This window comes from Mauremys reevesii, linkage group 26 (assembly GCF_016161935.1).
Source record: "Mauremys reevesii isolate NIE-2019 linkage group 26, ASM1616193v1, whole genome shotgun sequence".
Lineage (NCBI taxonomy): Eukaryota > Metazoa > Chordata > Testudines > Geoemydidae > Mauremys > Mauremys reevesii.
The window spans coordinates 525,712-553,709 of NC_052648.1; the positions used below are offsets into that span (position 1 = coordinate 525,712).

At 45.8% G+C, this 27,998-nt stretch overlaps 3 protein-coding genes and 1 non-coding gene across 13 annotated transcripts in view; 3 read left to right on the plus strand and 1 right to left on the minus strand.

The window, feature by feature from the left end:
* SIN3B (SIN3 transcription regulator family member B) overlaps positions 1 to 20,563 on the plus strand; it is a 37,494-nt gene extending 16,931 nt beyond the window's left edge. For 2 of the 6 annotated variants that reach the window (XM_039515417.1, XM_039515418.1), the window contains 10 exons: positions 835 to 951; positions 2,283 to 2,521; positions 5,347 to 5,530; positions 5,909 to 6,503; positions 7,107 to 7,276; positions 8,089 to 8,262; positions 9,447 to 9,539; positions 9,859 to 9,953; positions 10,485 to 10,689; positions 11,055 to 12,640. In XM_039515417.1, coding sequence (XP_039371351.1) covers positions 835 to 951; positions 2,283 to 2,521; positions 5,347 to 5,530; positions 5,909 to 6,503; positions 7,107 to 7,276; positions 8,089 to 8,262; positions 9,447 to 9,539; positions 9,859 to 9,953; positions 10,485 to 10,689; positions 11,055 to 11,285 — 2,103 coding nt within the window. In that variant the 3' untranslated portion in view covers positions 11,286 to 12,640. Of the gene's footprint in view, positions 1 to 834; positions 952 to 2,282; positions 2,522 to 5,346; positions 5,531 to 5,908; positions 6,504 to 7,106; positions 7,277 to 8,088; positions 8,263 to 9,446; positions 9,540 to 9,858; positions 9,954 to 10,484; positions 10,690 to 11,054; positions 12,641 to 16,614; positions 16,749 to 20,473 lie in introns of those variants that run through there. The other 4 variants (XR_005591404.1, XR_005591405.1, XR_005591406.1 and 1 more) reach the window with 4 other exon arrangements.
* Positions 2,320 to 27,998, minus strand: part of CPAMD8 (C3 and PZP like alpha-2-macroglobulin domain containing 8) — a 122,797-nt gene continuing 97,118 nt past the window's right edge. For 2 of the 4 annotated variants that reach the window (XR_005591398.1, XR_005591393.1), the window contains 3 exons: positions 27,371 to 27,438; positions 25,376 to 25,463; positions 2,320 to 2,443 (listed from right to left, as the gene is read on the minus strand). The gene's annotated coding sequence lies outside the window, so the exon portion shown is untranslated. Of the gene's footprint in view, positions 2,444 to 20,330; positions 20,348 to 25,375; positions 25,464 to 27,370; positions 27,439 to 27,998 lie in introns of those variants that run through there. The other 2 variants (XR_005591394.1, XR_005591395.1) reach the window with 2 other exon arrangements.
* Positions 21,683 to 27,814, plus strand: F2RL3 (F2R like thrombin or trypsin receptor 3). 2 transcript variants are annotated; one of them, XM_039515449.1, is made up of 3 exons: positions 23,450 to 23,535; positions 24,133 to 24,360; positions 25,727 to 27,814. In XM_039515449.1, the coding sequence occupies exons 2-3, from the start codon at positions 24,270 to 24,272 to the stop codon at positions 26,803 to 26,805; spliced, it is 1,170 nt and encodes a 389-aa protein (XP_039371383.1). In that variant the 5' UTR covers positions 23,450 to 23,535; positions 24,133 to 24,269; the 3' UTR covers positions 26,806 to 27,814. The 2 variants fall into 2 exon arrangements, with proteins under 2 accessions (XP_039371382.1, XP_039371383.1); XM_039515448.1 differs by lacking the exon at positions 24,133 to 24,360 and having other exon boundaries at positions 21,683 to 23,535.
* Positions 22,108 to 22,181, plus strand: TRNAI-AAU. Its single transcript has one exon. It is a non-coding gene; the product is annotated as a tRNA-Ile (tRNA).

Here is a 27,998-nt window from a genome sequence, read left to right on the forward strand (position 1 = left end):
GCATCTCCGCTAGTAGCAGTGCAGAAGTAAGGCTTCAATACCATATCATGCCACCCTTACTTCTGTGCTGCTGCTGGTGGTGGCTCTGCCTTCAGAGCTGGGATCCTGGCCAGCAGCTGCTGCTCTCCAGCTGCCCAGCTCTGAAGGCAGCAGAAGTAAGAGTAGCAGTATTGCAACCCTCCCTACAATAACACCACCCACGCACAGCCAACCTTTTTTCGGTCAGGACCTCTACAATTACAACACTTGGAAATTTCAGATTTAAATAGCTGCAATCATGAAATTTATAATTTTTAAAATCCTATGACTGTGAAATTGACCAAAATGGACCATGAATTTGGTAGGGCCCTAGTGATAGGGGAAGTGAACCCTGTAGGTTTAGTTTACCAGTTTGTGAAGCACTTGCTGCCTTTTGTTATAAAGGAGCATTTTGAGTCAGAGCATCTTGGCAGACAGTGGGAGTTGGATTTAATAGCGCAACCCTCCCACCCTCCTTGGCACTGGCATTTTTGTCTCCATTATCACCAGTAGCTGACTATTACAGACAAACATCTCTTCCTCCTTTATGAAACAGCAGCAAAGGACACCTTAGAAATCTTTTGAACAATGTCTGGGTGCAACTGTTCACATGCACAATGTCTGAGAAATGGTCAATGCTGACATTTTAAAATTCTGGCACAGATCATTGGCAAAAATACCTAGCTAGCTACCTGCTGATAGAAACACTGTTAATATACTACTTTATATTTTCCCTTGTAGAGGTCCTACCGGGTCCTCAGGAACAGATCCTTTTTCATAGGACACTGTAGACTGTTGTCTTTGACTCTGTTGTAGGTGTTAAATGACACCTGGGTCTCGTTTCCATCCTGGTCTGAAGACTCCACATTTGTCAGCTCAAAGAAGACTCCCTATGAGGAGCAGCTGCATCGCTGTGAGGACGAACGATTTGAGGTGGTTCTGTTGTTCATCTTAGAACTTTGCAACTTGGTCTCCTGTTCATGTGACCAAGAGCCTCGAAATTATTGATAGTTAAGGCTATGTTTATGTCATGGAAGTCACAGAAACCGTGACTTCCATGACATTTTCTTCCCTGGGGCTGGAGCTGTCAGCAGGCAGCCCCACAGTTCTCAACCACTGCTGGTAGCAGGCCCCCAGCAGCTCCTAGCTGGTGGGAAGCAGGGACTCCCAGGGAGCGAGGGGACCCCTTGTAGCAGCCCAGCTGTAGCAGACGGCAAGGGAGTCTCCCTGCTGCAGCCCAGCTGTGGGGGATGGTGTGGGTGTCAGAGACCCCAGCCACTGTGGGTGATGGACCCCCTCCCTTCCCATTTTCACAGGTATTTTTAGTAAAATCACGGACAAGTCATGGGCTTCTATGAATTTTTGTTTATTGCCCGTGACCTGTCCCTGATTTTTACTAAAAATATCTGTTACAAAATCTGAGCCTTATTTATAGTCAGTAGCCAATTGTTGAACACTTTATTAGTAGAGCCCTGAAAATCCGGGGATATCTGCTTTATATCCGTGGACCATTTTTGTGGATTGTGGATAGATACAGATCCAAATTTTATATCTAAAGCCCTGCAAATTTGTGGATATCTCTGGATGTGGATATCCACAGGTCATTTTTGTGGATCACAGATCAGATGCAGATACAAATTTTGTATCTGAGCAGGGCTCAATTTATTAGTTAACTCTTCTTGCTGTGTCAGTCCCTCCCCTTCTTTCTACTTTAGCTTTAGTGTGGGCTTGCTTTCCCAAGGCTGCTTTTCTCCAAAGTTAACCCTTTCACACTTCTCCCCAGTAGTGGTGATTGCTTTGTACTTCTCCAGCCTGGAGGGAGGAGGCACGAACACCATAATGCCACTGTGTGTATCACGGGAGGGAATGGTTTCAAGAGCTTTACATACTCTCCTTTTCATGCAGGGCTTAGAGGTGCCCTGCTAGTACTCTTGCATGTGCTGTAGCTTTAAATATTGCTTTTGGTGTAGAGGATTTTATTTCTAAGCACAGTCTCTGTAAACCAGATATGTCAACTGCATCATAGCACCCTGCTTTGCCAAGGGCAAATGCAGCACAAAATAGCCCTTAAGGAAATCTGGGGGCCAATTTTACAGTTGAAAGTACTGTCAGAGTTCTCCACCTTGTGAGAATCCTCACTGAAGCCCGTGACTCCTAGCCAGTGGACACTGAAATACAGGTACAGATCTGAGCATAGGAGAAGAGAGCAGAGACCAGCTGCTGAATCCTTTCTTAGTTGTTGTATCGTTTGTGAACTTTAACAGTTGGATGTTGTCTTGGAAACCAATCTGGCCACAATACGCGTGTTGGAGAGTGTTCAGAAAAAGCTGTCTCGGATGTCTCAAGAGGATCAGGAGAAATTCCGATTGGATGATTGCTTGGGAGGAACGTCGGAAGTGATCCAGCGCAGAGCCATCTACCGTATCTATGGTGATAAAGCACCAGAAATCATTGAGAGTCTTAAGAAGAATCCGGTTACTGCTGTCCCCGTAGTTTTAAAAAGGTAACTTTCTTGGGTTCACCTATCATTTCTATCTAATTAGCTAATGTAGTCTTTGAAAGCTTATTGTTTCAGAAATTAATTACCTATTTTCATCTCGTAGGATTCTAACGCAGGACAGAGGTGAGCAATTAATGGAATATCTTTTAAAAATCACTTTAATATAATAGGTCACAAAGCTATTAGATGACTCTCTTAGCCCTATCTGAGAACAGCTTAAAGAATACAAATTATGACAGTGCACTGTTGCTCTTGCAGTAACAGTATGTATGTTTCAGTCGAAAATAGCCCACCACAAACTGTGATGATTGTGTAATATGGGAATAACTGTAACAAGATCGCTGCCTCTCCTGCCATGAAAATTGTTAAACTGGTTTTTCATTCATTTTATAAGTAAACCAAGCTATTCCTTTAGTTCTGTGGGGCTTTGCCATTGTTTGGTTTCAGCTAGGATTCCTCCTCCGATAGCTTTCTGTATTAATGTAGACATCTAAAAATACATTTTAAAATTAAACTTTTTTCAAATTCTCTCTTTGTAGGAGTCATTATATAAAAAATGCTTATAGTTTAATTGAAAAGCTAAGTAATTGTGTAAAAGGTTTCAGATACCTTTGGTATTAACATGTACGTTTTTTAATTCAGTCTATAATACAGTTTCTGTAATGTAATCATTCCTAGTGCATGACAATCAACTGTTTCACCCCCACCCCGAACCTTGTGAATTCTTCACAGTTGCATACTGTATTGCTCTGTATTGGAGCCATGAGAGTGGCGCCATTGTTATGGTTATGCTCATCCCTGGCTTGCTGAGAAAAGTTCCTTTCTGCACTAAAACTTCTTAGTCCCACTTAGAGGAAGGGAGGATTTTATTTTTTGAAAATGAGGTTAATTGGACATGTCATTTTGAATGAGACTTTGGAATAATGGGGGTGGGGGGGTAATGCCTCTTTTTTTTTTTTTTTTTTGAAGTTCTAATTTTTTTTGTCCAGTCATAACTGAAAAACTTCTTTATGGATTAATCTTCACTGAGAACCAGCGGATTCCAAGGGTGTGGTGGTGTTAGAGGTGATCTCTGCATGTGATGCATCACTGTTACAGGTCCAATGACTGTTACATAACTAGTGCTATATAATCTCGCATTTTTAACAAGAGGTTTTTATCGCCATTTTTCTCCAAAGAGCCTCTGCTTGCTAGGCATAGGCATCTCATGTTGATTTTTCCCTTTAAAATTACAATTAACATTTCAGCATGCATTTTAAAAAGAGAGAAAATACAGTATCAAGGGTCGGTCCTGGGGCTGGTTTTGTTCAATATCTTCATTAATGATCTGGAGGATGGCGTGGACTGCACCCTCAGCAAGTTTGCAGATGACACTAAGTTGGGGGGAGAGGTAGATACGCTGGAGGGTAGGGATAGGATACAGAGGGACCTAGACAAATTAGAGGATTGGGCCAAAAGAAATCTGATGAGGTTCAGCAAGGACAAGTGCAGAGTCCTGCAGTTAGGATGGAAGAATCCCATGCACTGCTACAGACCAGGGACTGTGCGGGCTAGGCAGCAGTTCTGCAGAAAAGGATCTGGGGTTACAGTGGACGAGAAGCTGGATCTGAGTTGACAGTGTGCCCTTGTTGCCAAGAAGGCTAACAGCATTTTGGGCTGTATAAGCATTGCCAGCAGATTGAGGGACGTGATCATTCCCCTCTATTCGGCATTGGTGAGGCCTCATCTGGAGTACTGTGTCCAGTTTTGGGCCCCAGACAACAAGAAGGATGTGGAAAAATTGGAAAGAGTCTAGCAAAGGGCAACAAAAATGATTAGGGGGCTGGAGCACATGACTTATGAGGAGAGGCTGAGGGAACTGGGCTTGTTTAGTCTGCAGAAGAGAAGAATGAGGGGGGATTTGATAGCTGCTTTCAACTATCTGAAAGGGGGTTCAAAAGAGGATGGATCTAGACTGTTCTCAGTGGTGACAGATGACAGAATAAGGAGCAATGGTCTCAAGTTGCAGTGGGGGAGGTCTAGGTTGGATATTAGGAAACACTATTTCACTAGGAGGGTGGTGAAGCACTGGAATGGGTTCCCTAGGGAGGTGGTGGAATCTCCTTCCTTAGAGGTTTTTAAGGTCAGGCTTGACAAAGCCCTGGCTGGGATGATTTAGTTGGGGATTGGTCCTGCTTTGAGCAGGGGGTTGGACTCGATGACCTCCTGAGGTCCCTTCCAACCCTGATATTCTATGAAAATCAGTCCCACCCTCCAGTGAAAAAGCTCCCTGGTGCGTGAGCTTTTAACTTCCCCCATCCCCAACTGTCAAGTCTCCTGTTCTGAATCTTGGCTTCTGGCAACCAGCAGCTTGGGACAACAGCCATCTATGGCATCTTCACACAACACCCACTGTTCCTGGACCCTGCTCTGTGACAGTTTCTTTAGTGCCTGTGAGGAAAATTTAGCTCTGCCCCTCACTTCTGAGCCATTTCCACTTCCCAGTATTTCTGGCTGGTCAGATAGAATCCTCGTATTTAATACAGAGACAGTTAGGTGGGGATCTCCTAGGACCTGAGAAAATTGTTCCAGAAAAAGGAGGGCCGAGTTAAGGTGTTGGCACCTCTACTGTGGATTGCCTGAGCTTCTGGCACTTAAGATGTTTTTTAAACTACAATATTTTATATTCCCAGCCATAACTATTTATTTACCAAAGTTTTGTTGTTGTTTTTGTTTTTTTTCCCCTGGGAATAATGAAGGTCTTGCTGTGTCTCAGCAGGCTGCTCTTAAAACATTGTGTGTGAATTTCTGTGGTATGGTTTTTAAATTGTCTGTTCTGCATTATGCAGGTTGAAAGCAAAAGAGGAGGAATGGCGGGAAGCCCAGCAGGGCTTCAACAAGATCTGGCGGGAGCAGTATGAGAAGGCATACTTAAAGTCCCTTGACCACCAGGCTGTCAACTTCAAACAAAATGACACCAAAGCCCTGCGCTCCAAGAGCTTGTTGAATGAGATTGAGAGCGTCTACGATGAGGTGTATATGTTGTTAACAAACAATTGATCTTGTCTGTTTATATTGTTCTGTATTGCGGTAATGCCCAGAAGTGCAGATCAGAATTGGGTCCCTGTTGTGGGAAGAGCTGTACAAACTTAGAGGAAGATACCATCCCTACCCTGAAGAGCTCATAATTTAAGATGACAGGAGTGGGTGAGAAGAATGCTCGAAAATGTATATAACTTGTAGATAAAAATGTAAGAGAGAGAGCATATGTAATCCCATAAACATCCCTTTTCCTCCACTGTCCCCCAGCCTAGCCATTAACACTTGGCTGATTTGTGTGTGTGTGTTGTGGTGGGAATGGCCCTTGAGAATGGATTGGAAGGATCTTATTTCTTTGTCTCTTGATTACAGCATCAGGAGCAGCATTCAGAGGGGAGAAGTGCCCCTACGAACGAGCCTCACCTCATCTTCATCTATGAGGATAAACAGATTCTGGAAGATGCAGCTTCACTCATTAGCTACTATGTGAAACGACAGCCCACTATCCAGAAGGAAGATCAGGCCACCATTCGGCAAATAGTGCATCACTTCGTACCGGAGCTGTTTTTCTCTCAGCTGCCTGACCACAGTATTTCTGAAGAGTCAACTGATGAGGATAGAGAAAACCATCAGGGACAGAACCTGGATGCTCCTGAGCTACGAAAGAAACATGTGCCTGGGCCTCCAAGCAGCCCTCTGGAGGAGAAAGCTGGCTTCTGTGATGCCGCTGTTGTTGAGCCTCACAAAACTCTGGATGATGTTTATAGTCTGTTCTTTGCCAATAATAATTGGTATTTCTTCCTCCGTCTTCACCAGACTCTCTGCTCAAGGCTCTTAAAGATTTATCGTCAGGCTCAGAAGCAGCTTCTAGAGTATCGAACTGAAAAGGAGAGGGAGAAACTCCTCTGTGAGGGAAGGAAAGAAAAGTCCAATGATCCAGCCATGGAACTGAGATTGAAACAACCAAGTAAGAGCATTGTGCAGACTGGGAATTATTTTGCTCTTAGCATTCTGAGTTCCTTATGCAGAGGCCACTTGCAATGACCGGGACCAGGTGGCACGAATATGAGGAATATAGATACTGAGACTTCTCCAGTGTCTGAGAATTATGGATTCATAACTAATGTTACCTGCATGTATTAATTAGAATAGTTAGGGGATAACTTACAAGGCAAGGGACACATTTTTGTTCATTTAGACCTCTACAAGCCCATTGGCTGTTGTACGATATATACCTTGTCTTCTATATAGGTATTTCTAGAACATGGGAAAATACTGTTATGAAGTGTCTTGGAGTTCGTTGCTTACATTTAAAATACATACACATGTGTGAGAGTTGAGTCAGGCACTGCCCCAGTGACCATTTCAGATAGTCACACTGTTCTCCTAGGGTCTTCTGTGTGCTGTCCGTGGCAACTGAAAAGATGTGGTTGGTGCTGCACTTGAAGGGTCTTGCTTGTGTCTTGGTGCCAAATGTCCTAGATCTAGAGCACAGTTCTCTCTTCTGTCCCCTGTCTCGGGGCCACCCTCTGCCTCTAGTGCGCAGTGACTGCTGTTTTCTCCTGCCCAGGTGAGGTGGAGCTGGAGGAATACTACCCAGCATTCTTGGATATGGTGAGAAGTTTGCTGGATGGGAACATTGACCCCACACAGTACGAGGACACTCTGAGGGAGATGTTCACTATCCATGCCTACATCGGCTTCACCATGGACAAGCTGGTGCAGAATATTGTCCGCCAGGTAATTGTCTCTCAAATCATCTCTTAGTGCTTCCAAAGCACCGTTGGTGAACAGCCCCTCCTTGTCCTATTGATAAACAGGTCTGTCAGTGGGTATGAGAGAGCTTGCAAAGGTCAGAGTAAAGGTAAAGAGGAACTTCACCTTAGAGTGACCACTTGGAATGTATCTCCTGGTGAGACGGGCATTCATCTCTCCGTTTCCCTCCCCGTCTCTCCCTAGCTTAAAAACCCTGAGTATCACAGTTTAAAGGAATTGGCATTTGAAAATCTAGGCCTGTGGACTTGCAGCTTCTGTAAGCGTCAGTATTTCCTCTTTGGTTTATATAGTACCATTAGGGTTACAAGGTATCCTGCAAACATAAGAAGCCAAGATTTCTCCTGAGGTGTTTATACAGCTGTTAGTAGGTGGTGGAAAAAAGGCAGAGGAAATAGTCAAAGGAAACAACTATTGGTAAAAACAGGAGAAAATGCAGTTTGTGAGCTGAAATTCCTATGGCCAGTTAACTTACGACTACACATCTCATTGATTTATCTGCTGGTAACACTTGACTGTCCCCACCAGAGCCATTGAGAAGCTTTGATTACAAGTTTAGTGAATGTGAATTGTCTAACTCTATTATCAAGCTCTTCATTACCAGGTTAGCAATTAGATGTTTAAACAAATGCTTTGACTTGACTGCCCCTTGCTCCCTCTGTTACATTCATTGCAAAATGGGACAGGAGAGGGCAGAGGTAAGGGAGTAGTGTGGGTTGCACCAGTGTATGTAACACTCTTGCTACAAACTTGCTGACCCCCTTTTCTCTTGATAATAGCTTCACCATCTTGTGAGTGATGATATCTGCCTGAAGGTTGTAGAGCTCTACTTAAGTGAGAGAAAGCGAGGTGCTGCTGGAGGCAACCTATCCTCCAGGTGTGTCCGGGCAGCCAAGGAGACCAGCTATCAGTGGAAGGCTGAGCGCTGCATGGCAGATGAGAACTGCTTCAAGGTGAGAGCTTGCTTCAGGGGAATTACCCAAAGCAGAGGGAAACCAGACTGGGGTGGTGCAGACAGCAGCAGTCGGATGCTCTCCTGATAGCCTAGCGCCCAAGAGATGAGCCACATCCTGTCACTTAGGGCCAGGGAGTTTTCCTATCTTTGTATCTCCTAGCCAAGGAGGCTGAGACCAGGCACCCGTCAGAGAGTTTGCTCCTATTCAGACATGCAGGAAGCCTTTGAGTGAATATATTATTTTTCAGATAGTTCCATGGGGGCATGTGGCACTTTGGAGGCAAATAAAAAGACAAAGCTCTTTCCTGACAGGACAGCGGGCAAGGAGAGCTGAAAGGAGAGGGCTTCTACCCTGTAGCCACAGCATGAATGCTGGCTGCACCCAGACCTAGGCAAGTCCAAAAGGGTGTGGTGTGAGTGTCAGTGCTAGGGTTAGAGTTTGGAGGCTTTGTGGACAGTGACAGTGAATTCAAGGAAGGATTTGAATGTGGAAGGATGGAGTCTTAAGGCATCTTTGCAGAGGGCCCAGGAGGTTAGTTCCAGAGGGACTGGTGGGGAGGCAGAGGGAAGAGATGATGCTTACAGTAGCCAGCACAAGTGATAACCAAAGCTCTGGAGCATGGTTCTAACAATAAAGATCAAATTAAGAGGAAAGTCTTGTAGAAGGAGGACAGTCAGCATTTGGCAACAGCTTGGACAGGCATGGGCAAGTGCGAGAGAAGCCTAATATAACATCAGGGTGGTGAGGAAGATAGTGGAGCAACTAGCAGTATTGGAGGGCGAAGGGTTAGGAGGAGGACTGGAAGGAAGGATGGAGCTTTGTTTTGATGTATTAAGTTTGAGGAGTTACTGCGCTAAGGGTGATGGGGCAGGCAGAGAAGCAGGTTTCACAGAAGGAGGGTGAGTGGGGGAGGGCAGAGCTTGAGAGGTTGAAGGAACATCTGCATAAAGGTGGTATTGAAATCCCCAAGGACACAGTGTAGAGGAATGGAGAAAGTGGTAGCAAGAACTGAGCCTAGGTTTCTGTGTGGTCAAGCATCAGGGTGCCATGGTTGTATATTCACCTCTTCTCCAATCTGTCATGTTCAGCTGAATTTCCATGAAAATTCAGCACACTGATCTGGGCTCCTGCCCAGCTCTGGAGGCTGCAGGTGACATCCCCTGTGTCTCACTTCATTACAGGTAATGTTTCTTCAGAGGAAAGGGCAGGTGATAATGACCATCGAGCTACTGGACACAGAAGAAACCCAAACAGAAGACCCTATGGAGGTTCAGGTAATTAAGTTGCAATGACTATGGAGTGACCTCTGTGCCACTGACAAAGGAGGCTGCCAGGAATGTTCCCTTCCATTTCACTCCAAATTGTGGGACAGGCTTTTAGGACATTGAGTGTACTTGGGGTAGAGCATGTGGAGGACTGTGTCCCCTTGATATAGAGGCTGCTGATACAGACGTGGATTTAAATGCAAATTGGCTCAGGGGTGGTTGGGTTAGGTTCAGGCAGCTTTAAAAGCAGCCTGGAAATACACTATTAGGGCAACTGAGTTTATTCTGACTGGGGAGATATGACTTGGAAACGGTCTTTCTTGTATAGCACTTGGCTAACTACATGGAACAGTACGTTGGGGTAGAGGGCGTCCCAAACAACCAGAACGATGGCTTCTTACTGAAACCGGTCTTTCTGCAAAGGTGAGCTCTCCCCTTTCCCTGGTGTCTTGCCCACAACAGCTGGTTCTGAGCAGTCCTGTGTGTTGAGATTATTTTGGTTCGATTCCTGTGTGGAAGAGTCCCTTCAAATTTTATTTCTCTTGCGCTTTCCATCCCTAGCACCTCAAAACCAATATACTGTACACACCGTTCCAGAGAAATACAGGCACTCTGGGGTGCAGGTTTGCAGCCAGCGTGTGGCACTCTGCACAAGGGCATTGAAGGCAGCACTCAGGTTTTCACAGAATACAGAGTGTACAATAAGGAGAAGAGAGTAGGACTGTCTTCTAAGCAGGCCCTCTTTTGGGGGGAAATTTAAGGCCTAATCCCTTCTGCACTTCATCACAAAAGTGTGCCAACCTTGGGGGTAAGGGGATGGTCTGGAAGCAAAGTTCCTGGGAAGAGCCAGGCATAGGAATGTGAATTTCATGCTCTGATCTTTGGTGACTAGGCGGGTGGAAGTTGAATAGCCAGGGATTTTAAATTACTTCATAATACTTGGTTTTGTCCTAGGAATCTTAAAAAATTCCGCAAGTGGCAATGCAAGCAAGTGAGAGCTCTGCGGAGTGAAGTGAAGAGTTCCTGGAAGAGGCTGATCGGGGTGGAGAGTGCATGCAACATGGACTGCAGGTTCAGGCTCAACACCCACAAAATGATGTTCATCATGAACTCTGAGGATTACATGTACAGGCGGGGCACTCTCTCCCGAGCCAAGCAGGTGCATGTCCTGTTATTCTCTCAACAGCTCAGGCACTGGCAGAGATGGGGAACTTGAGCTGCGAGACCTGCAGTGACAGGAGTCTCATGGCTGAATTCCTGCAGACTGCTCCCTGGAGTTACATCTCCACATTGGCTGAAATAGCAAAGGAACTGGTAAATGCTGTATACCTTAGTTTACTGGCCATAGCTTTACCATGCAAGCTGTACACGAGGATAGTTCCATTTAAGAAGCAGAGGCCTCTAGAGGCAGGTATAAGGGATATGTGCTCCTCTGGTTGTTTTATGTCTCAAGTATCCAGAGAGCTGAAGATTTAACCTTCTCCCCTACGAGCCTTTCAGTGACCTTTACTGTCCTTGTCTCAGGTGCAGCCCATGGTTCTGCTAAAGCACCACCAACAGTTTGAAGAGTGGCACAGCAGGTGGCTAGAAGAGAATGTTACAGTGGAGGCAGCAGAACTGGTTCAAGACTGGCTAATGGGCGATGAGGACGAGGACATGGTCCCGTGCAAAACAACTTGTGAGACGGTGAATGTCCATGGGGTCCCCGTGAATAGATACAGAGTCCAGTACAGTCGCCGTCCAGCCTCACCATGAGCAGAGACTCATCCACGTGACCATGCCAAGCAGGAGCTTTGCCGGCAAAACACTTTTACTCTGAGAATAGTGGTGGGAATGCAATGTATGTATTAATGATATTTATCCAAACAGCATTTTACTTTGGGTTATGATGTATTTTCCATATGGCATAGAATTGTCTCCTCGCAGTGTAATCCTCCAGGCTATGTCATTGTGAAGAGAGCTAAAGCCATTCCTGGAAGAGGGCTCTTAGCATTGCCACTCTGTACAGTAGCTTTCTAGCTTCAGGCCTACCACAAGTCAGCCGGTGTGGGAAAGGCTGAGCAAGGTGGGCTGGCTACTTGGCGGGTGCCAAGTGCTCAGCTCCAGAAGAGCTGCCAATGGCTGCTGCGTTGGAGGGACAGGGCAAGCTGGCCTGGCTGCTTGCAGGGTGGGTGAGGGGGCTGCATGCTCTAGCGAGTGTAGAGCATGATGGGTGCTAGAGCTTACACTGGCAGCTGCTTCCTCTTTTTTAAGTGTTTTATGTCCCTCTGCATTTCATGCCATGCCTCAGTCTGCAGAACTTCTTAATATAACCCCTCAGGGCCAGTGGGCCCAGAGCACTGGGCACAGATCACTGGCTTTGCCATGGGTGCGGGTACTCAGTTGCGTTATCTGTTCATATGAATGAAGCTATGAATGCCACATGCATTACTGCTGCTGTGGTGAGGAAATGCCAAATCTTGAGATATCGAGGGAAATGAGCCCTTCGAATTTTAAAACAGCTAGATTGGCTAAGGGTTTCAGAGCAGGCGCTAATCAGAAATGGCTCCATGGGCTGCGTTGCTGAGCAAGTGAGCCGGGCACATTCTTTGCCTCCGCAGAGAATTCTGTATTGGATCCGTCAATCTTTATAAAACTGTGTCATGCTGCAATATCCTGCCTTCTCATTTCAGGAACTGCTTGAAGCTGGAATAAAATCCACGAGGCGGTCTGGGTTTTTTGTTTGTGTTTTGCATGCTGATTGACAGCCTCTGAGACTGTATGTTGCAGACACATATCTGAGTACTGCTGGGATAATAACACTTACAAAGTGGATCAGTAGATGGAGCTCTTAAAGCATGTTTGCATTGGCTTGGAGGGTTTCCTAGATACTGCTCTTTCGCTGATGTCTGTACAGATGCTCTCTTTTGCAGTGACACACAGAAATGTGTATTCAGAGGAGGATTCTGTCCAGGCGTAAGCAGTGTAGACAAGCTATTCCATTGACACTTTCTGTACCTCCTCCTAAACGCTGCCAAAAAACAAACAAAAAAAAAACCAAACACCCACGCACACACCCACCATGCTCCGCACCAAACAGAACTCTACATTTGTCTTCTGACTTAAACCTAGCAAAAGGACCAGAAAGTTCAGAGTCAAGGCAGCCCTGCAACCCCATCCTCACTTCACTTGTGTATTGCAGGAGCCTGGGAATAGCACATAATCCTGTGTAAAATACATGGTGTCATGAGGCAAATCTAGCTTCTTTTCAGCCCTGACTCCAAGGTCTCCTGGCCTTTGCGGGGAATTGGATCCCCTGATGTGTTTTGTTTCTGTGGTTTGGTTTTTATGGTTATAATTTCTGCTGGACCCAAGCAGCAGCCTATGGGAGTCGTGCTGTGTTTACCCCACTGTACTGCATTTGGTTTTGCAGTTGTCTCACTTGACAGCAGGAGAAATGGTCCATTTGTGCACATTTGACCTAAAACTGTACCAGTTGTTTCTTTTTTGCAAGATAATCTGTGAGTGGGAGGCAGCAAGGCTGACCGTTTGGCATTTGTGGCCACATGCACATCCATTGCCAGCAGTGCGCTTTGTACCATGAACCCAGATTCTCATTATTCAGGGCTCAACTGATGCCAGTGGCAGAAATGATATGAAGGTTTTTTTCAAAGCCCTTGGCTTGTTTTAGGTAAGGGATGGAGCTCTGTAAGAGGTTAGGATAGATCTGACTAGTGCAACATCTCCTTTTGCCTCTACACAGCTCTACAAATGCACCTCAGTCCTGTTCAACACTCTGCTGTCCCAAGCAGAGATGACCAACTGTGCCAAATTTTGTTATGGTTTTGTGATACAGACAAATGTTTACTAGAACGTAGCTTGCAACTTGTGGCTTAAAATGCAATTGATTCTAAGTCTCCCAGGGTGCGTAAGGCTAATACACGCATGGACCCTGGTCAGTCTCCCCAACATTTTTAAGTGTATTTCAGGTATTTTTAAGCATCCTTATTTTGTAAACCTTAATTTATAATCTGAATGGATTAAGTGAGACTTTCATCCTTTACAGCGCTATTGTCTCAAATGTGATAGTGGCAAATGATGTGAATGAAACAAGTGGGTGGTGCCAATGTGTTTGAGAGCAGCCTGCTAACCTTCGAGATTTCAGCATTTGAACGCTGTCTATCTTCTAGCATGAAATTGATTAAAGAAAGTTTGTTCTTCCATTTTTTTTTTTTGAAGGATCTTTGCTTTGGGGCTTGTAATTGCTTTGCCAGCTCTTTGAATGTAGTTTTTTATATTTATTTGCACATTCAAGTAAAATAAAATATTGATTTTAAAAGTCAGCAACTTTCACTGAGTTCTCTGTTTTTAAGTGAATTTAGAGATTTCTAACTATAGAACAGCCTGATAACAGGCTATACAGATGTCTGTAAAGGCAGGAGTAGGACAGCCAGTGCCACCTTGTGATCTGGATATCTGTTTGCTATCGCCTGCACCAAGACTTCCAGTGCACTTAATACGGGCCAACAGGCTGTCCTCAAAAAGGAAACAATTTGTGGCCATTAGTATCTTGGGCTGGTTTTGAGTGACTAGACTAGAGGCTCTCGCTGCTACTCCATTACCAGTGCCAACCGTTCTACTTATCTGATCTATAAAAACACTGCTTTTCTGGATCTGACTAGCTTGTTGTATGTAGGGGCTGGTGCCTTTAGTATTTGACTTTCCTTGGTCTACCCCAAAGGTTTAGATAGTGCCATGGTTTCTGGGTTTCATTTTCAAGTGCCAGCAAAAAGTGGAGACATTTATTTGGCTTTAAATACTCTGGCCAAAATGTGCCCTTCATAGAGAGCTGGGGGCATTCGACCCATCTAGAAATCAGGCCGCTTCTTTAAGTATAAGAGATGATTTAGGTGCCTAACTTTAAATCACCCAAGCCTGAAAATCTTAGCCATTGTCTGCATGAATGAAACATCACTGTGAAAAAGGCTAATGCAATCCTAGGATGCAGCAGGCAAGGTATTTCCAGTAGAGATATAGAAGTGTTATTACCCATTGATACAAGACCCCTCATCTGGAATACTGTCCAATTCTGATCTTCCATGTTTAAGAAAGATAATTAAAACTGGAGCCAGGTACAGAGAAGGGCGACTAGGATGATCAGAGGAATGAAGAACCTGCCTTCTGAGAGGAGACTTAAGGAGCTACCTTGTTTAGCCTAACAAAACAAAGGCTGCAGGGAGATATAATCGCTTCTATAAATACATCAGTGGGATAAACACGGGGGGAAGGTATTTCAGTTAAGGGCCAACATTGGGACAAGAACAAATGGATATAAATGACCAACAAATTTAGGCTTTACGGGCAAAAAAACGAACTTGTTTCAAGACTGAGCTTGATACATTTATGGAGAAGGTAGTATTATAAGGCTCATCCGTGACTGCAATTTGCAAATATCCCCAATGGCAGGAGATGGGACACTGTAGTAACTCAGAAGCCCCCCACCTTCTCCAGACAATTTTTTCCCAGATATCTGGCTGGTGGGTCTCAGGATCTAGCTGATCACCATATCCGGGGTGGGGAAGGAATTCTTCCCCAGATTAGAGTGGCAGAGACCCTGGGTGGGAAGTTACCTTCCTCTACAGCATGGGGCACAGGTCATTTAGGGGTTTGAACTAGAGTGAATGGTGGCTTCTCTGTAACTTGAAGTCTTTAAATTAAGATTTGAGGACTTCAGCAGCTCAGCCAGAGGTTACTATTACAGGAGTAGGTTGGCGAGGTTCTGTGGCAGCAGATCTGACTAGATCATGATGGTCCCTTCTGGCCTTAAAGGCTGAGTCTGTGAATCACAAAACAAGTGTCCTTCAGCCCATCTGGCTATCTGTAATACCTTGCGCCTCACATTCATAATGGTTTTTCTCTTCAGATCACCATCACAAGGTAGAGAAGTACTAGTGGCTTCATTTTACAGACAGAAACTGAAACTCGGAGATTAGTAACTTGACCAGTGCCACCCAGTGAGTCTGTGGCAGAGCAGAGAATTGAACCCAGGTCTACTGAATCCTTGGGTGGTACATTATGACTGGATCGTTCTTCTTGGTCAGACATGGCCATTACCACAAATCTGGTATTGAAGGAACAGACTAGAACTATTGTCCCCCCTTTTGCTGTGTATTATAATACTTATATTCTCTATTTCCTCCTCTGAGCACTTGCCTATTAGACTAAAATGCTGCAAGTATAAATGTCACTTGGTTGCAGCATTGCTACAAGCTGGATCCTCTAGTATCTCTCAGACCCTAAAAGAGACATTAGACACTGTGTTTTGTTTAAGTGCTAAATGCAATTACAGTATTTTTCAGTCCAGGTCCAGTCTGCTTGGAGCCCATCTCTCTAGTCCAGTATCTGGGAGCTTTAATCGGACTCTTCTGCAGCTCCTGCTCTGTGAAATGAGATGTGGTTCGCTGTCCTGGAACCTGCCTGCTAGCCATTTTGTTTTCTAGTGTAGTCTGCCATGGCTCTGTTAGACCTAAGCAAAGATGGCCTGAGATGGAGAAAGCAAAGAGCCCATGAGGTGGCACAATCGCTTTATAAAAAGGCAGCTTTTTAAAGGAAAGTGGTTTAAAAAAAAAAATTCTGCAGAACTCACTGCACAAACTACTGTTTGTTTCCAGCAGCACCCACATGGTGCTAGGTGCTGCACAAACATGATCCGATCCTGGCTCCCTAAGAGCTTACATGCTAAATTAACCGCTGAAGCTAAATAAAAGAGGCATTCAACAAAGTTACTTCAGTTCACAAGTCTTTGGAACATGTGCTTAAATTTATTGCAATAAACTGCAATCATGAAAATAGCCTGTCACCTCTGGCCTTCCCAAATTCCTGCATAATAACAGAGGTAACTATCTTCCCAGTGAGCTCTAGCTAACAAAAGAATTAATGTATATTTTTGCAAAGGAAGCTGCAGTGATGTGACCCAGGTCTGATAGGAGTTTCCTTTACATCATTCTCAATATTTCAGTTGCCATAACAAAATGGAACTGTCCTTTTTTGTTCAGTGTATGATTTGCTCACAAGGAAATAAGCTGTTTTTCTGTTTCTCCTACAGATAATCCTCTGATGCATAAACTGCATGGGATAATTTGACAAAAAAAATACAGGGTTGGTGCCTGTGAGGACACAATACACTTTATACAAAGGCCTCCTCTCAGAAATCTTGGCCATCTTACAAAGAAAATGTCCCCCAGGCTACAAGGGAGGGAATAAGCGCTCTGAAGGGACAGCCAGATCCTGACATCATCTAGTGCAGTCTGAGCTCAGACAGAAATCTCATCAAGTGAGCAACTTTAATGGCAAAGAACAAAATTTGTTTAACAATATTATTCTTGATAGTTGGATGAAATAGGCATGAATTATTTTCTAAATCAAACAAATGGGAAACACTAAAGGGAGTAGCTGGACTCCATTTAATACTTTGCTTTTTATTTTACATGTTCCTGTACTATATTCTGCAAACTCCTAGCAGAGACCATGAGCCTGTGAGCAAGCAGAAATGACATAGGAACTCCTCCTCCCCCGGACAGTAAAATGGGATTATTCCTTCACACGCAGTAGTCAACTCCAGTGCAATTAAGCCTTTGTCTTAACTCAGGCAGCCATTCCACCTTGCACTTACATGATAAGTTACAGCTTGGTCTGCAATCACAACCTATGCAAATTCTAATCCAACCCCAAATGGCAGCTGCTTTGCACAGTCAAGACTGCCAAGAAACCTACATCATCTGTAAGTGTCTGTGTCAGGGAGGGAATGCCCCATCCCAAAGGCCTTGTGCTTACAGACAGGAAATTGACCTGCATGACTATTCTGGAATAACTCACCTCCTTTAGCTGGACACTGTGCTGGAATAATTACTCTGCTTTGCAACCAGAGTAATTATTTGACAATAAAATCACTTTTATTTTAGAACAGAGTCCAACCAGGAATTATTCCCCTACATAGACAAGCCCAAAGTTTGTGAGCTCCCATCCAAGGTAAAGGACATTAGCAATGAACAAGGGCTTTACTCTTTCTGAACATTTGTATTAGGGAAGTGGGTAGAGGTCAAGGTCCTGTATGCTCAATAAAGGTGATAAATGGCAGTCTCTGCCCCCAAAGAGCTACTACTAAAAGCCAGAGCCTACTGGGTGTTATGGTGCCTTGGCTTCTTGAGTGTTAGCTCTTTGGGCACATCCTATTATGTTACCCAATCAAGGAGCAGTGAATACTGAGGTTGCTTCAGTTTTCATTAGGTGAGGGTCACACAAATTATTGGGGGTCTGTGGCCTCTATATTTACCACATTCCTCTTCCCACCTCCTTTAAATACATCCATCTGAACACCCTACCTGCCTGGCACCTGGATGGGGACCTCAGTTCAAACGGAGTGAGATCACGAATGGTCAGTTTACATGTCTAATCCTGTTGCCATATCAACAGCTACAAGAAGCAAATTCTATAAAGGAAATGCCAGTTGAACAGCAATAACTCAGCAGTGGCCTGCATCCTGGAGCTGCTTCCTGGGGAGGGCTTATGTTGGGAGTGTCATTCTATGGCCTCTCGTTCTTACTTATAGGAGCCTGGACTCTACCTGGGAAGCAGAGACTTTGAAAAAGATTTGGTGGTCATGGTAGATAATCAGATGAACATGAGTTTACAGCACCACTGTAAAGGGCTAATGCAACTATTGGATGAGTAGACAGGGGAGTCTCAAGTAGGAATAGAGAGGTTATTTTGCTTTGGTATTTGGTGCTGCAGCTGCTGCCGCAATATTGTGTCCCGTTCTGGTGCCCCCAATTCAAGGATGTTGATTCATTGGAAAGGGTTCAGAGATGAGCCATGAGAATGATTGAGCATGTTCTTTAATCTATTTAGCTTCAAAGAGATTAAGGGGTGACTTGATTACAGTCTATAAGTACCTACCTGGGGAACAGCAATTTCATAACGGGCTCTTCAATCTAGCAGAGAAAGGCATAACATGATCTAAGGGCTGGAAGTTGAAACTAGACAAATTAAGACTGGAAATAATGCATACATTTTTAAATGGTGCGTAATTAATTACTAGAACAACCTGCCAAGGGTTGTGATGGGTTTTACAGCATTGACATTGTTAAAAAATCAAGATTGGATGTTTTTCTGAACAATTGGCTCTAGGAATTATTTTGGGGCTTTATGGCCTGTGTTATACAGGTGCTCAGACTAGAGCACAATAGTTCCTTCTGGCCTTGGAAGTTATTGAATACTGGGGAAAAAATCCAGCAAATCAGAGCTATTTATAGTGAAGACAAATGGCTGGCTGGCAGGTTTGGATCAGAACAGGGACCATGGCCCTAGGGTGATGCATGCTTTAGAATCAATTAGTTACTCTGCGCTAGTGCTGTGCAGGGCACTTAACCCTACAGAGAATGACTGAATCCTAGTCCCAAGGCACTTACAATCAATAGGCAGCTGCATGCAGGAGGAACCAACACCACAGGCTGGGGATTGGGTGTGGGATGGGGGAGGGTCTCTGGGGAAAGACCACAGAGTCACAGCCTAAGTCAGGGGTTTGCAGCCTTTTTTCATTTGCAGATGCCCTCATTACTTAGAATGGAGGTGCAGACCCCTTTGGAAATCTCAGACATAGTCTGCGGACTGCTGGGGTTCCGCGGATCACAGGTTGTAAATCACTGGGCTAAGCAGTCAAGGAGGCTGATACAAAGTAGTACACAGGGAACGTTTTACATGTCCAAGACCACCACCTCCATAAGACTCCTTGCAAAAGTGAAATTGGAGCAGGGACTTAGATGTGCCATGGGGGGTAGAAAAGAGGTAGAGAGTTTCAGTCTTGCAGGCGGTGAGGGGAGGAAAGACCATGAAAATCATGGGGGCTTATAAGGAAAGGGTATGGAGTGAGATCCCAATGAGTAGCTGGGGTAACAGAAGGGGACGAGAGGAGGCAGGACGGTTGTGGAGGGCCCTGAAGGTGAGAAAGAAAAGCTGGAATCTGATGTGTGAAATGACTGGGAACTGCGGGAGGGAGGATAAAGGAACAGTGAAGGTGTCTGTAGCTGATGACCAATGCCACAGCAGAGGCTGGTCAGATGGGAGTATCAGTGAGGCTGTAAGTCATCTCTCTAGCTGGGTGGAGGCACCATGGGAGGCTTATGGTTAAAAGAGCCATAATTTCTATTTATAACGGTCAGCAGTGGCTTCCTGTGCCTTGTGGTTCCAAGTTGGATGTGACTGACATTCAGTGGCTGGGGAAGGCAGGGCCAGAGCCGCATTCATGGAAAATGTGAGGTTATGCTGATGCTAGTGGAAATAATCCACACGTTTGTCTGCAAAGCCATGGAGCTGCCCCTGGTATCTAGACTACAACCATCATCTAAGATTAGGGCAGGTGCCCAGCTGAACTGAGGTTTCTACCTTGATATCTAATATCAAAATGACATTCCCTAGAGACATGAAATGGGGATCTTGGGATGAGAAATAACCTTTTGGCTTCTCTTTCCTGCATTAAATCTGCCACACCCTTGAAAATCTGAGTCTGGGGTAGCTCCTTCGTAATTTTCTTCAATAGCTCTACAGTCCCTGGCCTGCTCTCCCCATGTATCCCCAAAGGCTGGGATCTCTGGGGCAAGAGTATTCTTTGTACCTGAAGATAATCAATTGCACAATGAATTGCCTTAAAATCAGCTTTGTCCCACCACAGGCAGGGATCACATGACTGTCACAGCTTATTAGCATCTCTTGGAAATCTCTGTCACTAAAATGTTCAAACAATCTGTTCTGCATCTAAACAATCAGTAACAATCCCACAGCATCTGCAAAGTAAAGGATACAGCAATAAGTAACCTCTCCCTGCTCCACCCCCGAGACCTGACCATAGAAAGCAGGGCTGTGAGTTGCACACTATCTGAACTGATTATGTCTAATTTTTTTGCATACAGAGCGTGAAAAGGATCCTGGTTGAGGCATGGAAAATATGTGGTCGCATGAGTCATTCTGTAATGGTTCATAAATCCTGGGAGAATCGCAAAAGCAAAACATCTAACATTGCATCTTCCCTGCCCAGTGGAACGCCACCTCTGGACACGCTCAGCCCAAGGATGTGGGAATATGGCAAAAGCAAAGGAAATAGGATAATTTTCTCCTTGAACTAGAGGAATCTCATCAAACAGCAGCCAGGCTCGGATTTGCAACCTTCACAGAAGAGGCCATTCATAAGCGAACCAGAAAGAAATGAGCCATCAGTGATACTGCCAAACCAAATTCACAGTTCCTGCTGCCAGGACTGCAGCTCCTGTGCTTAGGTCCTTGCTGAGCACAGGCAAGAGCATCGTGGTGGGGCAAGAGCCTCCAACCATCATTGCTGCCCCTAAGACAGTGTCACCTAACGTTGGGCTGTCATCCTGCTTCACTGTCGTCCATGTCTCACTGGAGGGTAAAGCAGTCTGGGCAGGGCTTTTGCCATTTTTTTTGCAGCAATTAGAACATGGTCTGCATTTATCTGAGAGATGTGGGATGGGTTGGGGACTCCCCCATAGATGTGGGGTAAGAACTTGGCAGAGCACAGAGGGGACTTAAAGTATTGAACAGTGAAAGCGCTCAAGCAGAGGAGGGTCAGGGCTTGGGGAATAGCTGGTGGGAAATGACAGTGTCACATGCTCTGGTAGGTCCCCAAAGGCCCTTTATGCAACTGTAAATGGTTGTAAAATGGGTCACCCTCATAGCATTTTTATCACATAGATAGTAATAGCCTTTTGTTCCTCCAGACCAGGGGTAAGCACCCTGGCGGGCCGGGCCAATTTGTTTACCTGCCTCGTCGGCAGGTTCAGCCGATCGCAGCTCCCACTGGCCACGGTTCGCCGTCCCAGGCCAATGGGGGTGGCAGGAAGCACCGGGGGCCGAGGGACGTACTGGCCGCGGCTTCCTGCCGCCCCCATTGGCCTGGGACAGCAAACCGCGGTCACTGGGAGCCATGATTGGCCGAACCTGCTGATGCGGCAGGTAAACAAACTGGCCCATCCCATCAGGGTGCTTACCCTGGCAAGCCATGTGCCAGAGGTAGGGTGACCAGATGTCCCGGTTTTGGTTTTATAGGGACAGTCCCGATTTGTGGGTCTTTTTCTTATATAGGCTCCTATTACCCTCCACCCCATCCCGATTTTTCATACTTGCTGTCTGGTCACTAGAGGTTGCTGACCACTGCTCCAGACCATTCATTAGCAGGGAAGAGCTCTCAGGCCTCCCTGCAGGTTTATTGAGTAACGGGCTCTGGAAGCACAGTTCCTTCCTAGGGGAGAGTCACTGACATTCAGCTTTATCTCCCCAGCTACAGAGCCATCCTGTGAATCCTTGTCAGACAGACACCATTTCCTCTTTGGTGGGGCTGTGCTCAGCGTTACTGATAATTATCAGCAGAAGCCTCCATCAAACTCTGAGATCATGCTGCAGCTGTTTATATTTTGTAGCACTTTGGGCTTGAGCTGACGTACTCAAATGAAAATAACTCACTGGGTTCACGCACAGCTTTTCAATAACTTGCTTCAGTGAACTCAGGAAAGGGGCCAGGGAGACCAACAGCTGGCTAGCTCAGCTGGTTAGAGCGTGGTGCTAATAACGCCAAGGTCATGGGTTCAAGCCCTATGCTGGCTATTCTGTGTGCCGGATGGAGAGGGTAGCTTCTGCTCATTGTGGGAGAGAGAAGTCAGTGGTTTGAGCATTGGCCTGCTAAGCCCAGGCTTATGAGCTCAATCCTTGAGGGGGCCATTTAGGGGTCTGGGGATTGGTCCTGCTTTGAGCAGGGGGTTGGACTAGATACCTCCTGAGGTCCCTTCCAACCCTGATAGTCTATGATTCTATCCCTTCTTTAACCCAGAGCAGGTACAGACTTGACAAACAGCAGGGCCAGCTAACCAACTGGTCTCACGTGGAACATGCTGAAAACTATCAACTGCCCTGAAATGAGGCTGCAGCCTCAATAAAACTCAAAGTGGCCACTCAGCCTGGGCTGGTTTGTGAGCAGGGCAAGGCCCTGCCTCTTGGGACAACTGCTGCTCTGCAGCCCTCATGCATTTCAAAATGTTACCTGCAGCTGAAGCAGGGCCCTATGTGTGCTGGATGCCACTTAGCCACCAGGAAAGGTCATGAATCCAGAGAAGACAAGGCCCGGTTGCTAGTGTGCCATGAATGTAAACTTTCTTCAGGCCTAGGAGTAAAGAGGGGAGGTGCAGGCGGCTGCCAAGGGCTGTTGAGATATCTGATCCTGTTTGTATGGGTTTATATTCTGAACTGACTCTGAGGTGGCCATACTTGTCACTTCCAGGAATATTCTGCAGCAGGTCCAGATTAGAGTAATTTGAACCAGGATTTAGCCTTGACAATGAGAGAGGGCCCTGCAGTACCAAGAGCTGGAAATCTCCAGCCATGAGTCTGTCTGTATCCTTTTGCTGACATCAGAAATGACTCTATGCTCAGACTACACAGCACAATGAGACAAACCATTGGACACAGACATGGGCTGTGACCCAAGAACCCCTTAATGCCATCTGGCAAGGCAGTTATAGGAATCTCATGAGCCTGGTGTGTACATTCTAGTTTACCAAAGAATGTCATGTGAGGTCTCAAACGAAAGGGGGAGGATCACATTGGTTAGTAATTTCATTGTAAAAGATATATACACATACAATGTAAGAAGTTATGTATATATACTGAAAATATGCATCAAGGTATCAGTCACCAGCCAAAGTATAAAACATATTTCTGTCACCCAAGAGATGTTTATGCATCTGTCTCTTTGACAGGATGTAAGTTAAGCACTGTAAACTAACACAATGAATGCCTATTTATGTATCAAATCAACAAAGAGATGTGACGTCAACAGGGAGGCAGCACACAGGAAAAAACAAGCCAAGTGTAGTTATCCTGGCTGCGTGCAAAGACAATGAACTTTGGGGAGGAATATGTAGAAGGCAAAGAAGATGCCCTCCTCTCATCCTGCAGGTAGGAGGTAAACAGACGGCACATTTACATCAATGGAAATGGGATCTCAGCCAAACCAGACGAAAACTTTGCGTGAGATAAAACTTCTTTAGACAAGAGATTAACCTGTTTCTTAGGTTTAGTCTCTAGAAAATGTTATGATTTTATTTTAAATGTAACCATTTGTTTCCAATATCCTTAGTCTCTATAACCTGAATCTCTCGACTTTGATAATAAACATTCTTGTTTTCACAGTAAATATAGCTCCATGCTGCAATGTTAACCAAAGTGCTGGTACAGAGCTGACTTTTACAAGTTGGTGTGTACTGTTCCTTTAGAAACAGCAGAACTGGTATCTGTAGTGTTCAGTGGATAAGGGGCTAGACAAACGGTAGACCTATTGTTAACCTGCAAGGCAAAGTTAAGGGCTGGCATAGTCTAGGGGAGTGTGCTTGAGTGGCTAACAGACAGGTGGTGTTAAGGAACTGACACCCAGCTAAGCACAAGCTGGTGGAAGGGGGTAACAAGGTGACTCTCAGTCTTGGGAACCCAAGAACTGTCACATGGCCTGACCCAGATGGAGTGTTTTGGCAGCTCTCAATATCCTTTGTTCTTTTTTCTGCAGGAAGAGTCAGTGGAGCCCCAGCCTAGTGTTTCCGTGAGTTAAGGGCTGGGAACAGGAAATTAATAGTCAGGGCTATTAATACTGCCTTCCCCAGGCAGCTCTGAACAGAGCAGCATCTCACAGGCTCCCTTCACAGCATGGAGATCTCCTGGTGTGCATTTCTATCATACAGGCTTGTACTGTGGTGTAGTCTCTGGGGACTCTGCTTGGCAAGTCTGGACTATGATGGTGAGTGAGTGGGCATCTTGGGGGTGAAAATCTTACTGCTCATTAAGGGGACTCCCTTTGCTCCTTGGCATCTTTCTGTGGCTCCCAAGCAAGCACTTTCTGTGAAGGCAAAGGACAAAAGCAGCAGTGATGGGCAAACATGCTAAGGTGTTTGTTGAGGGAGGGAAAAGTGGGGAGGAATTATAGTCAGGGGGAACAAGAGAGAAACTGGAGAAACCCAAAAGGCAGTTGTGGAGCTTGAGCCTTGTCTGAGCAGCAGCTCCTGCCCCTTGTTCTTCTTCTGACCCCGCTGTTTAATGTGGGGCAGTACTGCTCGTGCTATAGGTTCAGGAATAGCTCTGTAGAGGCTGCGCGCTGTATGGACATCAGCTTCGGTGCAAGAAACTCACAACCTGGTATTGGACCCCAGCCAAAGCTGTTCAGTGGCACAGAGTACCATCAGCTGCCACTAGGAACTGATTTGATCTCATAAAGGTGAGGTCAGGATTCTGAGCACAAATCAAAGATCAACAACTGGGAGAGACACATCTCTGCCTTTGACAAAGAGCCCAATATGGACTGCTGGAATTTGCCATCGATGGAGTTACTTCTGGCTGACTCAATCTGTGTCACCTGTATCCCCTGAGTGGCAGATCCCAGTGCTCTGTGGTGCTCAGTCCCCAGGTAACCAATAGCTAGACATGAGCGGCAGTGCAGAAGTATCATGAGCTGTGAGAAACAGCATGACTCCAAGGAATTGTGTGGATCCTTGGACTTGTGACAATGGCTGATCAAAGTAACTGGGCCCTAGAGAGAAGGCACAGGAGCTGCTGGAAGGAACTAGAACTTTCTCAGAATGAGATAATTTTATCTGCTTTTTGAGGTTGTCCTTTGCACTTTTGCTTCTGCTGTTTAGTTAATTTGTGCACCAATTACATTTTCTGCTTATGGTAGGTCACACGACAGCCAGAGACCTTAAATTCTTCTGATTGGAATTCATTACACTAAACTCCCTCCCCACAACCCCAGGGCTCACCTTAGCATTAACATGGTTGTCCTGCTGTGAAGTAGCTGGGCAAACTTCATCAGAACCTCCTCTAAGCCTTAGACCGTCATGTTCAGCCCTGAAATAGGGAGACTTGCCAGTTGGGGTTTGTTTTGTTTTACTAAAGAGTTCTAGCTAATTACAGAACCAGACAATAGAGTATTTGCAATGAATAATATCCATGCTGCTTCCAAGCCCCACACCCTGTGGTGGGCACACTGTATTGTTAGAATGCAAACCCCTGGGAGCACTGGGGCAGGAACCTTGTTACCAGCCCTGCCTACAAAGTACAAGCACACTGGGCCCTGCATGAACAGTAACAGACTATGTTTGTACCACTAGATTACTCCCAGAACAGCACCAACGAGCAAGTGGTTACATCAGCAAACACTCTGTGTCCCCGGGCCATCCCAGGAGAGAAGGTGACTCGTGGCAACATCACCTACCTGTCCATCCATGAGGACTCCCGCTCTCAGCTGAGCAGTGCAGTGACAGTGTGGCTCATCCCCTGCCTCTACACTGCTGTCTTCCTGGTGGGGCTGCCAGCCAATGGGCTGGCCCTCTGGGTTCTAGCAACTAGGATTGAGAAGCTGACCTCCACCATCTTCCTGATGAACCTGGCTGCAGCTGACCTGCTCCTGGTGCTGGTGCTACCTTTTAAGATCTCCTATTACTTCCTGGGGAACCATTGGCCCTTTGGGGAGGGCCTGTGCCGGCTCACCACTGCCGCCTTCTATGGGAACATGTACTGTTCTGTGCTACTGCTCATGTGCATCAGTGTTGACCGGTACTTGGCTGCAGTGCACCCTTTCTTCTCCCGCTCCTTCCGCAGCCCAGGCTTTGCCGCCTGCACCTGCCTCAGTGTCTGGCTCATCACTGCTATCTTCACCTTGCCCTTGACCCTCTTGCAGCAGTCCTACCCCCTGGATAAGGCAAACATCACTCTCTGTCATGATGTTCTCCCCAGGCATGAGGATGCTGAGTACTACTACTACTACTTTGTGTGCTTGATCGTCTGCGGCTTCCTTGTCCCCTTAGTGGTGATGCTGTTTAGCCACTGCTCGGTGCTGTGGATCCTGCTGGGCAGTGGAGAGAGGTACGCATATGCCATGAAGCTCACGGTCCTTGTGCTGATCACAGTCGTGGTGTTCTACACACCCAGCAACATCCTTCTCCTTGTCCACTATTCCAGCAACTGCTCCAAGCTCTATGGGGACTTGTACATCAGCTACATGGTGAGCCTGGCCCTCAGCAGCTTCAACAGCTGTGTTGACCCCTTCGTATACTACTATGTCTCTGAGGACTTCAGAAACAAGGTGAGGCGGAGAATTTTTAGCCGCAGCAAGCAAACCATCACATCGCTGAAAACCTCTAAAGAGACTCTCCCTCAGAAGAGCTCCCACTCACAGTCCCTGGTGTGAGGTGCTGGCACCCTTCATTCCCATGCCATCTGCTCACTCCAGGGCTGAGGTTCAGACACAGATTTAGAGCTCTGAGGTATAGTCTAGGTAGGAAGCTAATGCAGGCAGGAAGGTGAAGGAGACAGATTCTTAAGACTGAATTCATCAGGGCCTTACGAACTCCTAAGAGGCTTGGAGCCCAAATTTTGATGGTGACCACTGTATGAATACTAACCTGTAACAGGGACAGCACATATGACTTCCCATACAGCTGCTCTGCCCCCTTACTATGCTCACTGGGTGTTACAGGCAGGCTGTATAGTCGACTCTACATATAATAGCAGAGATTGCTGGGGGAAGGAACATAGAGCATTTGAGGGAAAAGTGGAAGCTTGGGAATGCATTTGCCCAGTATTAAAACCTGCCTGAGCAAACTGACGGAGGAGGGCAACTTACAGCCACCCACACACTAGTCTCAGCCTCTGAGCCCACACGTCTTGTTCACAGAGCCATTTGGCTGGCGTGTCAGGTAGTTGCTCTGCACACAGCATGTGTCCATACGCAGGCAAAGTTAGAATCTTCTTACCTGACTTGGTAAACTCTCATTCATGGAAATGCCAGAGTCTCCTGTTCCTAGCAAGGTCAATTTTATCCCTATTTCAGCAAAAAGAAGTACATTTAGGGGAAGTAGAGAAAGAGTTTTAGAGTTAGAGAGAGAAAGTGGGAGTCAGGACTCCTGGATTCTATTCCATCCTCTCTCTCTTCCGCTGATATGCTCTGTGCCCTCGAATAAGTAATTTACTCTCCTTGCACCTCAGTATCCCTAGCTGTAAAACGGAGAGGATACTTATAAGGATAAATTAATTAATGTTTGTAAAATGCAGTGAGATCCTCACGTGAGATGCATTGTTTCATGCTAATTATTCTATGTGAATGAGGTGAAATGTCAGCTTCTCTGATAAGGTGCTTCTCACTTTGCAAATCCTCAGCCCATTGCTGGTAAGAAATGTACAAACAATATCCACCCATTCCCTTTACGCAAAATGCTCTGCTGTTCTGCACTTGTTATTTCTTTGAAGTGAACTGCCTCTCTTTAGTATGTTATGAAGGGAGCCCAGCTTGTGCCCAGGAAAAAGGATTTTCATGTCTCTTCAAGACAGGATATTAATGAAGCATTGAAAACTCCTACGCTGGAATCCCACACTTTTGTGTAA